This window comes from Acomys russatus, chromosome 6 (assembly GCF_903995435.1).
Source record: "Acomys russatus chromosome 6, mAcoRus1.1, whole genome shotgun sequence".
Lineage (NCBI taxonomy): Eukaryota > Metazoa > Chordata > Mammalia > Rodentia > Muridae > Acomys > Acomys russatus.
In genome coordinates, this window is record NC_067142.1 from 50,964,107 (window position 1) to 50,982,323 (window position 18,217).

Genomic DNA, 18,217 nt, shown 5'->3' on the forward strand with positions numbered 1-18,217 from the left:
TCTTCGGGGGGTGGGGGGGACAGAATGGGTAGAGTGGTGAGTGAAGACCCAGAAGCTAAGTTAGCCTGGGCCAGCCAAGTTTTCCATTCATAATGTCTTCCTATCCTCAACAGCAAGGGCTAAAACACTGCCTTTGTTCTGAAGAAGGGGGTCAGAAGACTTTTTTTTTTAAGTGACATTTTTGACAATAATTTAATAGTAAATATTTTGAGCTAGAGGGTCATGCCATCTTTGTCACAATCACTCATTCAGTTTTTCGCTATAGTGCAGGAACAGCCATAGTTAATGGCTGCACCCGTACCTCTATACAACCTTGTCTGTAAAAGCAGTGAGCCAAACTTAACGGGCAGGTGGTAATCTGCTGACCCCTACTCTAAAGTCGATGTGTCATATTACATCAGACATACTGGACAGTGAAAGGCAGCAAAGAGGTCAGCTCCCACCATTTAACTCAGTTCCATGGTGATAAAAACCCCACAAGTATAGTGGGTGTTGGTTGGAAGGAACACTTACTCGGCTATCTGAAATATACCAGAGTTTTGTTCAACTGTATCTGCTGAAAAGGATGAGAAGGCAAAACACTAATGCCATTAATCACAGTGACCAGATAATAGCCCATTGGCCTCCAAAGTCTATCTCAGCTCCTGGTGACTCATAGCAAGAAAAAGAGAGTGTTGGAATATGCCCTGGTTGTGTAGTCAATCTAGGGTATAATGAGATTGGCAAAGAGGGGTACAGCCCACCACAGAAGGGGATATGGGAAGCCCAGGAATAGAAGACTTTGGTGAATGGTTCGATACGATACCAGTGCCTCTTCCGTGAGCTACAACCAAGAGTTGTTTCCTTCTCTTTTAGAAAAGGCAAGTATTTGAGTGACTCCGATCTAGAAGCCCTTGAGTCTGGGTGGCCAAGAGGCCTACGCACCATGCCGCTCTGTCGTATTCTGCCCAGACTCGGACAAACTCATCCAAGTGGTGAGGCCCCAGGATGGAGGAATCTCGAGTCAGGTACTCAAAGTTGTCCATGATGACAGCCACGAACAGGTTGAGCATCTGCAGGGCAAGGAGAAGAGTTAGGAGAGACCCAAGGCGGAGCTCAGGAAACAGACTGACAGGCTTCAAGGCAAAGTGAGGGAGGCCTAACTTCCTGGATGAAGCTCAAGAGAGCTTGCCAAATGCAGCTCCTTTTCATTGCTCACACCGCGCGTGACAGTGTGCGGGCACCGTGAGTTCATTATAGCTCTCATTTGCAGAGTACTTTATCCACAGTCATTACCTGTTTGATTTACTTGGTTATTCTTGTGGCCGCAGAGGGAAGGGTGGTCTCAACATTCTTAAAGGCTGGACAACGCCAAGGCCAGATAACAGCATTCCCTCTCTAGCTTCCAACCTTTGCTCTGCTTCACAAAAAGGGACTGAGAGAGCCTCCGAGCTGAGGAACATGCTTACTGTGGGTAGCTGTCCATGGGCCTGTTCTTGTCTGTGCTTGCTTAGCCAGTCTTTACTATGTAAGTGCCAAACTCATTGTCTGAGATGCTGGGATATGAGACAAGGACGTGCTAGCCCAGAGAAAGATTCTCATACCTAGCCTGGTGCTTAAAGCACAGCGGGCCTTCACTAGACCTTGTTATATGACTGCTCTTCAAGATTTATCCTGTGTTTAGAAAAGCTGGTGATATATTTGAAGCAGGAAAAGGTTGCAAATCATCACAGCCATGAAAACAGCACATGCAAGTGACAGCAGAGACAGAAAAGTACACGAAAGGCAATTTCTGGTAGCTACGAAACAGATAGAAGTAAAACAAAACAAAACAAAACAGAAGTAGTTTGGTTCTTGAACAGAAGCACAATGGAGTGGGTCCTATTTACCTGTCTATGTAAGCACAGAGGGAAGTGCCTTAGGCAAAAGAGACTGCATGAGTGTGCACAGAGATATGAAGGAACAGGGGCATTCTAGGAGGCTGTAAGGGGAGTAGACTAGCCAGGGCCAAGTACCAGACCACAGGAGCACTGTGTCACTATGTTACAGCCTAAACCAAAACCAGCAACTAGCCAGACATTCTTGTATGCTCTGTGGGCTATTCTGCCTGTTTGAGCTATTCAGCTCTGGTATTTCACTACCCAAGCTAGCCACAGACATTAGAAATACCAACAAGCATGGCTGGGTTCCAAGGAAGCTTTGTTTACAGATTCTGGAATTTGAATTTCATATAATTTCCACATGCCATGAAAATATTGTTCCTCTTTTATTTTTTTTTCTCCCCCTCATTTAAGAATGTAAAATTCATAGTTAGTTCAGAGACCGTACAAAACCAGGTGGCAAATCAGATTGGCCCATGGACTATGGCTTCTGCTGATCTGTAGTCTAGACTATTCTGTAGGCAAGAGGGACTACTAATGGTGGTTAAATAGGAGGGAAGCCAAAAGTCTTTGAGAGTAACCTTGGGGATGGTGTAGAAAGTAGGTGGGAGACCAGGGTGAGAATGGTGTGCCCCTGGGCCAAACCATTCGCAAGGACAGTAACAAGGACAGGAATTGGCTAGTTATCAGTTCTGTTGTGTTTCTGGGGTGCCACTAATTGTATTGCAGTTGCCCTTGCCTGACCCTGCTACTGTCGTCCAGTGAGGGCACCATCCTCTGACCTAAGCTTCACCCAGTGATTGAATATTATGTTTCCTTAGCTCATAATGAGTGAGGATTCAACAAAAGCCAACGAAAGGGCATCGGGCAAAAGACACAGTCATCTCAGTTACTCTGTGATGTCTGGCATTGAGACTACAGCTGTCTGATAGGCACCAGATGTGGGTATTTGAGAAAGAAGCTCACATGGAGGGAAAAGATTCATGAATAGAGAAAGTTGAAAAAGGAAAATAAAAATGTGTTCTGGTGATGTCATCTGAGCCTCTCATATCAGGGTTTGCTTAAGCCTGCCTTGACCCAGGACACCTCAGTGATAGAGGCCCATAAAATCCCATTTTGTTTAGGCTACATCTAGCTGGGTTTTCTTGCACTTAAAGTTCAAGATTCTTGCCTGATAGGACAACTGGTCGTGGGACTGAGAAAATAGAAATCTCTGTTGTGGATTCCTAGGTTAAATGGCTGGTCCATGGCTTGCCAGATGAGCAGGCAGAATGTGTAGGATACAGAGAAAGTCTATAGGAAGGACACAATTCCAACAGTCTTTGTGATGTGGAAGGGGGCTGGGTGTATTCTAATAGCTCTCTACTTCTGCCTATGATACAAATGGATGCTTGGAGGTTATTCTGTCTCCTCTTAACATTAGGGTGAAGGACATTGCTTAGATAATACAGGAATGAGCCAGTGTCAGGCCATCATGACAAGCATGGCAGCATCCTACAGACTTTCAGGACCATGGCAGGGAAAGCAGCATCCCTCCTCCTTAAGCTGCCTCTGCTTGAGAAATGCTGTTTCATGCAGCTGAACCCAACATAGGCCTCTCTGTTACTGGGATTTGGCCACACTGGATTTATTCAGCCACTGGCTGGATTCTAAGTGTTTTCTGTGAGTCTGTGCACACCTTTCAAGGGACTTATTGTTAATGTTAATAAAACCTATTAACACCACCATGTTTGTGCAGCATCTCCCAGTATGCTGTGTGTGTGTTAATACCTGCTGTTTGCTTTCATGCCCACTCTAACCCTTTGTGAGGAAGTTTTAATTACCATCAGCTCTTTGAGAAAACAAATGCTTCTGATTCTCAACTGCATTCTTAGCACCCAGCACATCAAAGGACACCAGAAATCTCTGCTGAGTGGTTGATTTTGGATGAGTGTGAGACTTGCCCAAGGTCAAGAAGTCAGTCTTATACAGGGCTGAGACTTGAAGGCAGATCATCTCACACTGAATATAGCCTCATTAAAAATAACATTAATGTGAATTATGTAGCAACCTCCATCTCAAAATTCTAAAAGTACCATTACAGCCTCCAATTAATTTTCCAGTTTTATCTCAGGTTTCTTTTAAATATTTATCATCAAACATTTAAAGTATATAAGATAAAATGGAGAATCTATGTGGCCCTGATTCTATTCCAGTTTGTTCTTGTTGATGAGTGTTGATCCCCTTATGTTGGTTTCTTACTTACTGGAGACCACAAAGAGACTATGTCTTGCTGACAGCTCTATTCCAGTGCCTAGCTCAGGGCCAAGCATTAGTAGCCACTTGAAAAAAAAATGGGTTGAAGATGTGAATGCTTAAATGCAAGTCCCTTTCAGTTGGTTCCATTATACATTTTCAGATTTGTAAACAGTTAGTTCTGTGTCTCTTTTTCATTGGATAATGCTTCCCACCCACAGAAGAGAAGAATGTCAAGATGCACATATTCTTTTACTGTGCGTATACTGCTTATGTCAAGTGTGAGGGGTGTGTGTGCATGTGTGTATGGCATACGTCATAAGTGCACATGTGTTTGTGTGAGTACATGCATTGTATACACATGGAGGCTGGCCCAGGATACAGAATGCCTTGCTCTGTCGCCCTTTGTCTTATTCCTTTGAGACAACATTTCTCACTGAAGCTGGAGGCAGGCTAGTGGCCAGCAAGCCCCAGTGATACCCTATCTCCTCCCCACAGAGCACTGCAGTTATAGGTCCATGTGTGGCCACGCCCAGCTTTTCACACGGGTGCTGGGAATCCAAACTTAGATTCTCACACTTGCACAGCAAGTGCCATTACCTACTAAGCTCTCACACTTGCACAGCAAGTGCCATTACCTACTAAGCTATCTCCCCGGCCCATTCAAGACATGTTTATACATTTCAAAGAGGCCATAGGATGGGAAGTGTCTTAGCCAAGGCTATATGGCAACACAGCCATAGCCAAAAGAGAGGCCTCCCTAAGTCTCCTTACTCCTTCTGTTAACTTATGTATCAGGCCTAACAGTATATCTGCAAGCTCCTTGCTGTCACTAGAAAGCTGAATTGCCAGATGTTTCGTTCCTTTTTAAAGAGAGAAACGTCTGGGCACAAGACAGCTGAGTTACTTTTCAATGCACGGCCGTGGAAATGACCACTCTTTAGAAGCATTATTTTAGTTTAGATTGTTTTGTACAGCCAGTGGCATTTGCAGTGAAGTTGAACTGAGGGACATTAGGGAGGCCAGAAAGACCACAGTGACCTTTTTATTGACCTGGTGGCACCTTATGTATTGATTCCACATATCACTGCTGATGTCGTGCAGGGAAGACAGTTCTGGATGCTTTCTCCAAAATAAGGCACTACGAGGGCATTTCAGGCCTCTCACCACTCCCGGAAGTGGGGATGCTCTACATAGACTACTCAATAGTCACTAACACCCAAAGCAATCGTGTTTTCACACCACGAAGCTTGCCAGCTGCCATCCAATTCGACGGCACCACCGTCAGGAGAGAATCGCATCAATTACACCGTATGTGATCATTAGTTGCTTCTTATTAACCCGATATGCCTCTTTTTTCGAGGTACCTTTTTCATAAACAACCAAAAACATAATCACACTAATAAGTGCAATTCCTATCTATTAAATAAACTACATGAGGCATGAAGAAGACAGGGGTTACCCTGCTAGCCCCAGCGTTGACATGAAGCTCTGTGCTCTGTTTGCCATTCGAGGCTTCATTCTTGCTCACAAAGGATTCTCTCCTTGAAGCAGGTAAAGACCTCAACCAACAGGAGTCACTCCCCTCCAAGATTTCTGAGGAGCACCTTGGCCCCCAGTGGCAACGGTCTACTTCTTCTATAGCATGGAGTGCGAGTGCGTATGTGAGGGAGCAGGAAGAAGGGCGAGAAGAGAGACAGAGGTAAGCCTGCGCAGACACTACAGGAATCCTCGATTTACCAGGAGTGTCAGGCACACCTCAGACAAGGGCAATCTGTTGCTCACCAGGAAGGAACAGAAGAAGATGAAGGAGACAAAGTAAACGTAGGCCAGGTCAGTGCCACAGCGCTCACTCTCATTCTGCCCTGAGGGTGCGGTGGTGTCCGGCTCACAGCCCTTCTCTCCGAGACACGACAGCATAATCTCCTGCCAGGCCTCCCCTGTGGCACTCCTGGGCACAAAAATCCATCTTGGTTAGAAGCAGTCTTCATGTCTCATCCTGTCTGGGGATGCTTCCCCATTCACACATAGGACCCACGGGCTTCCTTCTTAACCCAGTGGGACCATGTTAGTGCTCTCCATATGGAGAAGAGGAATGCCAGTGAGGCTTCTTTTCTTCTTGTTTTTCCCTACCCACTACTTCTCCATCGGTTGAGGGTCTAATCTGAGAGTAGAGAGATAGTGGTAGGACCCCAAGAGCCGTATAAATGCAACCATTCAAGGTTTCATGTCTTAACCTGTTCCCATCCCAGAATCCTAGAGGGCAAGTGGAAATGTACAGGTTAACTACTGAGTCAAAGATATTGGTGAAACTTTGTAAATCATGGAGAAGTCCAATAAGGCATGGTCTCCCTCCCTTCACTGTATAGCCTAATAAGAACAGCAGAGCAGAATTAAGAGCAGAATTAAGAGACCAAGGGTCCAGGCAACATTCTCCCCACAGTGTTTCTCCCCACAAAGACCATGAGGTCTTCTGATTGAACAGTTGCTCATCCAGGTACCTGAACAGCAGCATGAGGGACCCGAAGAAACTCCGGAAGTTGTTGTGCCGGTTGATGTGACTCTCCTCGTCTAACTTTATGTTTCCAAATACCTTAGGGTGGGGGAAGATAACAGAAACCAATGAGCAGAGTTGAAACACTGCCACATGTCCAGCATTGTGGCCGTTAGATACACAGGCAGGGTAGGTCTCTGATATAGAAAACTCAGAGTGAGAGAGCTGGCTGACACCACATTCTTGGCCTGATATGGAGACTAAGTACCTGCCCCACTGCTCCAGTACAGCAGAGGGGACTGATGCTAGAATGGTAAAGCTGTACCTAGAATGCACATCTTTCAAAGTCATTCTGCATATACAAAGCTGCTCCTATGCCTAAATTGAAGATGCTTTCTAGTCTCACAGCATACATTCGATCTACCAAAGACATTGTTCTACAGCAAGAGGACATAGAAAGGGGCACTCCTCTTTTCCCATTTCTGATAATCATGTAGGGAATGTCTGTATTTGTCAAAGATGTCATTTATGGTTTGGGGAGAAGCTGTCCTTCAATATGGAAGCAAATCAAATCTGAGAGACACAACCGTATGTTCCTCAGGCATGTTTTAATTTAGAGATCCAAGTCTCAAAAGACAATGGAAAAGAACACACACACACACACACACACACACGCATACACACATACACATCTATATATTATCTGATTGACACAAATTTTACCAAAACAGGTCACTTAGGTGCAAACTAAGTCTAGGTAGAAAGATGAATGAAGGATAATTTGATACATGAAAAAGAAGGGCTGGAGATATAGCCCTAATTATATATATGAGACCCTAAGTATTAGTCCATTGCACCAGAAAGAAAGGAAGGAGTGAGTTAAGAGAGAAAGAAAGCAGGTAGTCCTGGCTACAGAGATGGAGCTTTGCTACTGTGCTGCTGCACTTTGGTTACTGACCTCAACAATATGTAACCACACACGGTGATAAACTCTGGTACTAACTCCAAGATGCTTGAGTGAGGAGGGTGCGCTCTCCTCTTCCACCTGTACTTCAAGGATCAGGCTGATCCATCCATGTCAGTGCCGGCAGAACTGACTACTTCCGGGGTCACTTTTCTAGCCATCCAAGACTATTTACAGCCCACATTCAGCACGCTTCAGCTTGTTCAATGTATGCTAAACGGGGCACGTTTTCCCCTAACAGTTTGGAGAATGTACAATTGAGGAACAATCTCTGCCCCCAGCTATTTTGCTCAAGTTAACTCCCACTGACACCTGCTTTGGGAATTTGTTCTCGGTGCTGTTTTTTTTTTTTTTTTTCAAAACCCAAATACTACTTGTCTTCATGGAGAACGGAGGTGGCAAGCCAGGCAGCAGGGAAAAGAATAGAAGGAGCAGATAAGAGAGAGGAGAGCTCGTCAAGAGACACACGACTTGAAAAACCCCACAGAGGCAACTGAGTCTCCTTCATCCTCGATACTCCATGAGGAGAGTATTGTGGAGACTGTTGTTTACCCTCAACCAGTTTAAATTTCCTTCCCTTTTCATTTCCTTAGCTAGGAATCTATAATCTGTACCCAGTCTATCACATCTGCATACTTTACAGGGATTTTTCACCCTGTGACTCTTATGAAAGCATCATTAATTGTCCTGGTTATGGCTTTCCTCAAACAGTCCATGGAGTACTTGAGGAGTGCACTGTGATTTTGTGCACAGTATGTTAGAAAATATTCAAAGTAGCTATAACAGTTACACGAAGACAACACTCAAACCTCAAATGGATATTTATTATGGAGGTGGTGGATCTTAAACTTTCTTTGTACATTTCTTAAAACTGTCTTCTTGGCCCATTACCACCTAAATCTCTTAACACCAAAGGAAGAAAAAGGAAGGTCACTTGGGAAAGTTGCAGGAGAAGACTGGCTTGCATCCATTTTCACTTGGAATTGAAGGACTAGAACACTCTTCTTGTGTTTAACCCGTTCCTCTACTCTGACTAAAGGAATTAAAGCCCGGAGGAATTCAGTAACTTAACCAAGTTCAAACAGCTGGACAGCTGCAGACCTGAGGTCAACAGTACCAGGTCTAACAATCTTCCCATACATAGACACTGGGGGTGGATGGATGGAGGGGACTGGGTTGGGGAGGGGTGGGGAGGAGAAAGGAAGGAATCAAGTTGGGAGAGGATGGAGGATAGAGTACTGGAAGATAAACTGGAATCAACAGGGGTGGGGGTGGGGAAGCATCTCTGGGATGGCCCATAAACCTAGGACAATGGACACTCTTGGGAATCTATGAGGGTGACCCCAGCTAAGACTCCTAGCAATGGGGGCTATGGCTAGGAATAGCCTATCTCCTATAACCAGAAAATGCTTCCAATGGAGGGATTGGGACACCAACCCAGCCATGAAACCTTTGACCCACAATTTCTCCTGCCTACAAAATGTGCAGGTGGTAAAGATGGTGCAGAATTTGAGGGAATGGCCAATCAATGACTGACCCAGTTTGAAGTTACCAAAAGGGCATTAAAATTCTGAGGCATTTTTGTTTCCAATACTAAGACATCCTTTTTAAAAAATCTGTCTACTGAAAGATCCTCTGAGAGGGAAAGCCACAGCCTCTCAAACAGACCTTACATATTTTGAAGCTGGACTCTATACTGTGGTTTTGGAGAACAATACTCCCTGGTCATAGAGTTAGAGTGAAAACAAGAAGGTAGCAGAGAGGAGCAAAAAGAAGAGGGACTGTCAGAAAGAATCTAGGCAATGCTGCTAATCAGGAAGCTTAGAAACTGAGGCAGTGGCTTCAGGTAACAGAGAGCTGAGGGGACAGCCAGGCTGTCAGGCCTCAGGAGACTGTCAGCTGAGGTACTTGGAGGGGTTAGTCATGCAGTCTTTAAGGCAAAAAGGAAGCCTTTTAGACAAATAGAAGGCCTATGGACCCCATCAGCTAAGTTAAGGGGTGCACGTTCATTGTTTGTAGAAGCACGTCGTCTACCACAAATGATTCTTGTCTTTAGAAGGAACACCTGGCTTCTTGGGGCTCAGAGAACCTCTAGCTAGCTGCACAAACATCCAAGATGGGAAACCTGATCTGCTGTCAAGTTCTGAAAATGGAGAGAAGGTGAGTAGCCCGAGGGATTATCCAGCAAGTTGCATGGCCCTGTACAACAAGAATCGGTTGGAATGTAGCTCTTGGGGAATCCCTAGGATGGGCAATGACAGGTCTTAATGCATAAATCTCAGACAATTACAGCTTAACACAGATGCATTGGGTGTTAGCACTTAAAGGAGGGACATCCACCTAGTGTTCCTTTAGGTCAAGCACAAACAACAGAGATCCTGAGAAACAACTAAGCCTTACTTTAGTTGCAATGAGGGATCCCTCTCTCTGAAAACAGTGGTGACCTGTTTTGTTTTAACTCTATAGTAGCTAGTGAAGCCCAAGCCACTCCTCAGTCAGCAGCATGATCAGAAAACCTCAGATGAAGCCCCCAGAGCAAACCACCCAATACCTAAGGAACGCTGCTCTTGGGAAATCCCCAAGGTTACAATGTAACAAGACCTCAGAGAGGCTCCTTTGTCAAGTGGCACCCTACAAATCATCCTCAACCTTGCCAGAGACAGTCTAGGCAGCGGCTGCCCCACCAGGCCACTGATATGCCCACTCACCTGCATCCCAATGATGGCATAGATGAAGAAAAGCATGGCAATCAGAAGGCAGACATAGGGGAGAGCCTGCAAGGGAAGCAAGAGATAATAATTAATCAAGGAGCCCACCGCTTCTGCAGTCATTGGCAGGGCAAGAATGCTTGCCCTGAGGCTATTTCAAGCAGGACAGCCACTGTGCTCCTTAGGGCTGTTCTCCTTGGAGTAGTTTCTCTCTCTCTCTCTCTCTCTCTCTCTCTCTCTCTCTCTCTCTCTCTCTCTCTCTCTCTCTCTCTCTTTAAATACACCGAAGTCTTTGGATAGCTATGTGACCCCTGCCTCCAAAGAGAGTTAGCAAAACTTTCTGAGCTTCTGAGACATTTCTCTTGACATGCAGAAGATTAATAATCCTAGCAACTGCGACCCAAATTAAAGAAGTACTTAGTCTTGGTTTCAAGGTCTCTGTATTTCTTCCTTTGACTCCACACCTAATGTATAACTCATAGTGGGGGATCTGGAGGCCAAGTTAAATGACTGGGCTTTCCCTGTTATTTATTCGCAGCAGTATCTTTTATCTTCTGATGAAATACCATTTCCAGTGCTTACTCCTTTCAATATTTTATTGTGTCTCACATAAATTCCCTCAAAACCTGCAAAATGTTAGCCATTACGAAATGGTAATGATGCCACGGGACAAAGAAATTGGGACAATAGCATTTCTATATGAGAATAGAAGACAAGGGTGTGCCCTCTTGTTATTCCAGGGCAGGAGCCGACACAGGACAGTTGAGATTTGGAGCAGGATAGGCCAATATGCCTGTGTGGTGATCCCACTATTGGCATGAAATTCTCTCTTCTTTACCACTCAGTAAGCTCTCAGGCAGCCTGTGCTACTTTGAGTGTCTATCTTGTCATAAGTGTACACACCACGAGTCCTACTTTCAGATGGCTGGAGCAGGACAGATCTTATCAACAGGGTTAAAAAAATTAATGGAGATACCCAAGAGGGACTATTTACAACTTGAATAGGGGGCAAGGTTAGATGCAAGTGAAAGCTGATGGGGAGGCCATAAAGTGTCCCTGGCTCTAAGGAAAGGAGTAGCTGCATTTCCAGGAGGATTGGCATTAGAAGGCAGGGTTCTCTGCTGCCCTCTTCTACCCATTTGGCTTGGCCTTGCTCTGTCTTCTCCATCCAAAGCCTCCAGGCGCAGACCATCTTCCTATTCCAAGCCTTAGGGAGAAAACTACAGAGTCCGTCTGTTCTCCCTTTTTTTTTTTTTTTTTTAATTTGTGTATATATGTCTGTGCCGGCATAAATGTATATGCACCATATGTATGCAGGTGTCCCCAAAGGCTGGAGGATGCTGGAGTGCCTGGAACTGGAGTCCAGGTAGCTGTGAGCTACCTCATATGATTGTTAGGAATGAAACCTGTGTCCTTTGCGAGAGAATTATGCCCTTTTAACCCTTGAGCCATCTCCTAGCCCCTGTTTTCCTTTCTTGTCACAAAATAAATTCTAACACAAAATAAGAGAAAGAAAGAACGAAGTTCTGAACAGGAGTCAGAGATAGAACTGGGTGTGTCCCAGGGCTGGCTCAGGGTAGGTAAAGGCAATGGTGTAGTGTACATAGTGGACATCTCTCTGCTTTCTTTTTGCATACGTGGCCTTTTCCAAGTGTTGTTAGGCAATCTGCTTCTGTACTGAATCCCAGAACTGTCCTAAAGAGGAAACACCCACCACCCTGTAATACAGCACCGCCAGGCTTCTGATTCACCTGCCTTCCCTGTGCTCTGTAGACCTCACTGAATAGGCCGCCCATTTGGCTGTCAGTTTTTGACACCATTTTCTTTAGCTTCAGTGGGGCATAGTGTCACAGAGACTCAGTGATGTGATAACATGACAGGCTGACACATATTTTGTAGACTCACTAACAACTGAGGCTTGGTGGGCAGTCCTCTTAAAATAAAAAATAAAGCAGCTTTAAAAGCAACTTGTCTTTCAAATTCTAAATCCAAGTTCACTGGTGACTCCTCTGTTGTCTAACCCTGGAAAACTAGAGTTCACTGAGGGAAGGCCTCTGTGGAAATAATCCTGACAAACAAGGCTCTTGATAGGATAGAAAAGCCAAGGTTATTAGACCTTAAAGCCTGAACATCCTTACCACAGTTGTCTCATCCCAAACTCCAAAGATTCCGATAAAGACGTAAATCAATTAACAAATATATGGGACAAATTCCCTTTCCAAGTGATAACACAGAATGATTTTACTGTCTTGCTGTACTTAACTTAGTTAAATATATAAATGTCTAAAAGGAAGATGATTTTGTGAATTTATGGTTTTTCATCTTTGAGTCACTTAATTTTATCCAATTTATTTTTTAATGCATCAATTGAAAAACTTTGTTTGCAAGGTAAGAAATGAACCCAGGCCTCAGACATCTAATTATGCTATTTGTTAGATGCCTAAAAGACATTTAATTTATGCTATTTGTTGGAGCTCAAAGAAATGTAGGCATGCTTGGACATTTTACTAGTCCTACCATTGAAGCAGGTTTAAGGCACTGACTTTTTAACTCACGGTTATTTACCTAGATGTATGCATAGTCCCACGAGCATGTTTAAAAGAAACATATTGTCTAGATTTTATAGCACATGTGTGTGTGTGTATTTAGCGTACTATACATTCAAAGTATGCCCAGGTGAAGACATGGTAGTCTGTACACAAATCATTTTTTAGGAAGCACAAGTTGAAAAGTCCTCTGAAAAGCCTTACCACAAAATAAAAATCACTGACGAGTCCCTGGGAACACTGAAGACATGTGATGATGGGAGGCTGACTGTGTGCACGGGCAAGATGGCTCAAGGTGACTCAGAATACGGAAGGATAGTGCACTATCTCAGTGCTGACAGAAAAGGCCAAAGTCCAGAGTGAAAGAGACATTAATTTTTAGAATGAGATCCTATAATGTAGAATATATGAATTGATCGCTATCCAAACAGGTTGTGCTCTAATTAAGAACTATTGTATTTATGCTTCTAATAAACTTCAAGCTTACAAACTCCTCTTTCCTAGAGGTGGAGGAACCAGGCTGAGGATGCTGCTGCCCTGTGGTGTGGCACTGGTGTGCCACCCGCAGGGAGCCTCTTACCTTAAAGGACTGCACAAAGGTCCACAGTAAGATGCGGATGGTGTAGCCCTGCCGCAGAAGCTTTATGAGGCGTGCGGCTCGAAAGAGCTTCAGAAAGCTCATATTGAAGCCACTGGTGTTCACCAGCTGGTGGACCAAAAGGAAACATGTAATTAGTGACAATATGCTCATTTAGAAAGATCTAAGCACTGGTATTTTCACATTTGTTCCTTATTCAGATCACAAAATAGACGGCAGCCGCTGTCTTTTGTCGTTAACCCAACTCCAGTTGAAGGGCACCCTGGGAGCCTCTCTCTAAGCCTCCCAGCCACGCCTCTCTATTTCTAGGTAGAGGGACTCGAGGAGTACCCCAGCACACAGGGGAGAAAAACTGGCTTCCCCAGTTTCTACTAAATGCTCTAAACTCTGGACCAAGATGTCAAAAGAGCAGGGCTGGTATTCAATAATTACAGCAAAGCTCTCCATGAATTCTTTAGGATGAACCAGTTTAGAGAAACACTACAGGCCTAACTACTTTGAGGGCAAAGACACTAAGCTTCTCTTTGGAGAATTTAGCCAAACAGCAAATACTAGCTTTCTTCTAACACCAATATGCCACCTACTCCGTTAGATGTCTATTTGAGTCATGCAGATGTAACTAAGCCTTCCGTGAGAACTACCACCACCCTAAAGTTTACATTCTTTGGTTAATGCTCAGGAAGGAGGAAGTGGACTCCCAGCACAAAGTGGGCATGTTTGGTTGGGTGGGTTATAGATGGACTGTATGTGGAGAGGATTTCTTTGGATACTACTCCAGGGTCCAGCTTAGACACAAGGATCCTGTGAACCATTCACCTTGCTGTCTGTCAGGATAATTTCTGTGATGCTGCCAATCACCGTGATGAAGTCAAAGATGTTCCAGGTATCTCGAAAATAGTTCTGCCCAGTGCATTCAGTCACAGGAGCATTAGAAGAAGGAGAAAGAGAAGAAAGGAAAGACATCTTTTATTACATAACTTTGTCACTTGGAATTAAAACTTGTCAATTCATGCATAAGTTCATTCTAACTTTGGGCTCAGTTTCCTGTTTCTAACCCGAAATTCTGTTTCTCCTTTACTAATTTGGGAAATCCTCATTTTTAAAACAGTACCACAACTATCTGAAGACCATGTTTTTGAAACTGTCACTAAAAATCCCGTAAGAATGATTTTTTTTTTTAAATTAGCAAACATTTACTTTTCAACCATGCTACTGAGTTTGGTCAACAAATAAAAAGCTTTACCTTTATAATGTATATACCTCAGGGAATTGGGATAAGTACACTGCCATTAAACCTTAGCATTGTGTAACTTTAACTTCTACATTATTTTTATTTCTTCAAGAGGCTGTATGGGACTAAATGTTGCAGACAGACCCCACATCTCCATGGTGTTTTCGGAATACCTGATTGACAGTAGGATGAATAGAATCAAACTTCTCCCATTTTTCTGCTCTAGTACACTTTGTGAGGAGGTGTAATTAATATATATATATATATATATCTCCATCCAAGGAAATAGTCATAAAACATAGAAATTAAATACAATATGGAAGAGATATAAAAGACTGGAGAGATGGTTCAGAAATTAATAGCACTGTCTGTTCTTCCAAAGGTCCTGAGTTCAATTCCGATCAATCACATGGTGGCTCACAACCATCTATAATGAGATCCTATATCCTCATCTGGCATGGAGGCAAACATGCAGGTAGAATACTATATAAATAATAAATAAATAAATCTTTTTAAAAAAAATTAAACAAAAGACCCAGAAAGTCCAAGAGCCAAATAACTCCACTTGCTTCAGAATACATGATGTGTTCATCCTTTCTCAGATAGCACAGACCTTGGGCTACATCCTTTAAAACAGGGCATGGACACCTCCAAAATGTCCACTTGACTTGCCCCTGGGCATCAGGTACCACAACAGGGTACCTGATGCCCTCACAATTACCATCACTTAGTCTTTATCATCTGTTTCTTGATATTCTTTAAGCTCATTCGTTCCTCTTGTGGGTCTGAAGACTAGGTAGTACCAAACGCCCCATGTAATAGAGAGGGGGCTTGGCCACCACAGGGAAGCTATGCCACAGAGAGAGGATTATGCACAGAGGTTATGCTCAAGGTTATGCTTAAGGCTGTAAGACAGCTATTGTTATCCTTAGCTAAGGTTTAGGGAATCTCTGGTTCCAGGGCCATTATGTACACTGCAGTACAAAGAAAAGCAGACGCAGATGACTTTGTAAACAAGTTCACCTTCCAGTGAGGGAGCCAAGTGTGGGTCCCAAAAGTCCTCATTTTCAAGGCTACCCTATTCCCCATACCAAGGTAAATTTCCTAAATCTTAGTTCATAGATCTAGGCTTTAGGGGATTAGAAGGCGTGAGTTGTTCCAACTGAGGATGTCTTACGACATAGAGCGGCACACCCAGCATCATGCAGCACATTTTATCTGTAGTGTCACTTTCCATGATTTTAATTACTTACAATCCAGAATATTAAATGAAAAACTATAGAATGCTAGAGAGAAGCTGTGAAGTGCTTTAAGTGAAAATTCTCAACTTAATAGGACAAAATGCAATGGAGTCAAAGGCCTCATGATAATGTCTCTGCTAATGATACCCCAAATATACAGTGGTGGACTCATAATATTATACTGCCTGCTGATGGCGCTGCAGCAGTCAGTAAGCCCATATTGTGATAGTCAAAAAAAGACAAGCTCACCTAGCAGGGGTGTGGTTAACAATGTGAGTGTTAACTTGACAGAATTAACTGGTTAACAATGTGAGTGTTAACTTGACAGAATTAACTGGTTAACAATGTGAGTGTTAACTTGACAGAATTAGCAGGTCAACAATGTGACCTAGAATGACCTGGGAGATGGGCCTCTGAGCATGCTCGTGAGGGATTATCCTGATTGTGTTATTGAGTGGAAAGACCCACTCTGGCTGCGATCACGCTACTGTATAAAAAAAGGAAGTGACCTGAACAGTGACATGTATCCATCTCTGTCTTCTTCCTGACTGTGACTGTAATATAACCAATTGCTTCAAGGTCCTGCCACTTTGACTGTCTGAACAGGATGGCCTGTACTCTTGACTGTGAACCGGAATAAACTATTTCTCTCTGAAGTTGCTTTGGTCAGAGTGTATTCTATCTCATCAATAGGAAAAGAAACTAAGATCAATGTGCTTCTCAGAATTCATCCCATCAGATATCAGATCACCCTCAGTTCGAGGCATCACCAGGGATTTTGGAATATGTCCTAGCTACTGACTAAACTAGTGGAATATTGTGAACCCAGAGGCCGGGTAGACCAGAATCCAACTCCTGGATCTGTCTTTCACTAACTCTGAGCCAAGTATTAATCCTTTCTGAGTTATAATTCATCTCTAAAGGAGGAAATAAATACACCCATCTCACACAGTTGTGACATGGAGAGACTAAATGTACAGCGCATTGGATGGCTATTTACTGGGCAGCACAGTATATGTTGGCTCTTTCCCCTTTTATTTCCATTTTATTCCCACCCATTTTATAAATCTACATTTTACTGTGTAATCTTTACACATTTTATGAGCTTCAATTTTCTCATTTAAAATGGTTACAACAATGACAGCAGCAATATCTCCTATGTCTGTTTCAGAGTTAATGAGAAGATCTGTCCGAACATTAAGTACATGTTGGGGTATTCTGAAGGTTTAGGTGCCAAATCAATGTAACAGTGCCTTTTCGGGTGTGAATGACTCGACTGGCCTTGAATGAAATGCAGGAGTGAGGGTGGGAAGGAGGCAGAGCTCAAGGCCGAATCCTCTAGTTAAGCCTGTAAGTACGTATTCAGCACTCACCATAATTAGACACGTAATTGGGGCTTAAGTCACAGACGATGTCAACACCAAGACTCATAGAGACGCTTTCCCTGTGGTGGTGCTGGCTTCCCTTCGCTTTCACTTCACTCTACCAGGGCTAGACTGTTTTATAAAGGCATCTTTGTTTGGTAGAAGTTTTTTTTTTACCTTTCTGTTTCCTCAAGTCTCAAAACACTCAGAAGGGAGTCAGGAATTGCATAATGCAGCCATTGCAATGGGTTCCTTTCAACTCTTCCACCCCAAATAATCAAATGAATGGTTGTTTAAAGAACCAGGAGCCTGAAAACAACCTCCATAGCCAACACTGACAATTACCCAGCCCAGCCCAGCGGCCCTGTTACAGCTGCTACCCGGAGCACTCATGAGCACTCATTTTGGCCTACAGCAAACTCTCCCCTTCTTGCTAGGAAAGGGGTACACACTCACACTTGAAAGGGAAGAACACACCCTAAATAAGTGTGAAGCAGCTGTCAAGTGGACTTATCTGCACCCCACTGAACTCACAGCACACCCCGAGGCGAGCAGGAGGAGAGAGGGGCCGATTTGTTTATAGGACATTGATGCAAAGACCACGTTTGGTTAACCGTCTTGAGGACAGACACAAAAGTTTGCCAAACAATTATAATTCCTAGTTGAGGAGAAGTAAAAAGAGAGCTCAGGCTAGAATAATTCATTGAAATCTCTCTCAAATCCAGTTCCAGAATGTACTCCCAGCACCTAAAAGTGACTGGACATTGTAAATGTCAGTAATAAACATTTGTTTCCATTGGCAGACATTACTCTTCCTGCTACTTAGTGAGCCGAAGAGTAATCAGTTAAAATCTATTATTTGCTATGTTTGAGGCTATGAAAGATATTTTCCCATTCAAATCATAAAGTTCATATACACATGACCAGGAAACCATCACTCAAGACTTCTTAATCTAATTTTTGTTTTCTTTGTGTGT

At 43.5% G+C, this 18,217-nt stretch overlaps 1 protein-coding gene across 10 annotated transcripts in view; it reads right to left on the minus strand.

The window, feature by feature from the left end:
* The window catches only part of Cacna1e (calcium voltage-gated channel subunit alpha1 E), a 455,810-nt gene that overhangs the window by 21,932 nt on the left and 415,661 nt on the right, over positions 1–18,217 (minus strand). For all 10 annotated transcript variants that reach the window (XM_051147601.1, XM_051147606.1, XM_051147600.1 and 7 more), the window contains 6 exons: positions 14,221–14,304; positions 13,387–13,512; positions 10,261–10,326; positions 6,596–6,687; positions 5,880–6,045; positions 925–1,052 (listed from right to left, as the gene is read on the minus strand). In XM_051147601.1, coding sequence (XP_051003558.1) covers positions 925–1,052; positions 5,880–6,045; positions 6,596–6,687; positions 10,261–10,326; positions 13,387–13,512; positions 14,221–14,304 — 662 coding nt within the window. The remainder of the gene's footprint in view (positions 1–924; positions 1,053–5,879; positions 6,046–6,595; positions 6,688–10,260; positions 10,327–13,386; positions 13,513–14,220; positions 14,305–18,217) is intronic.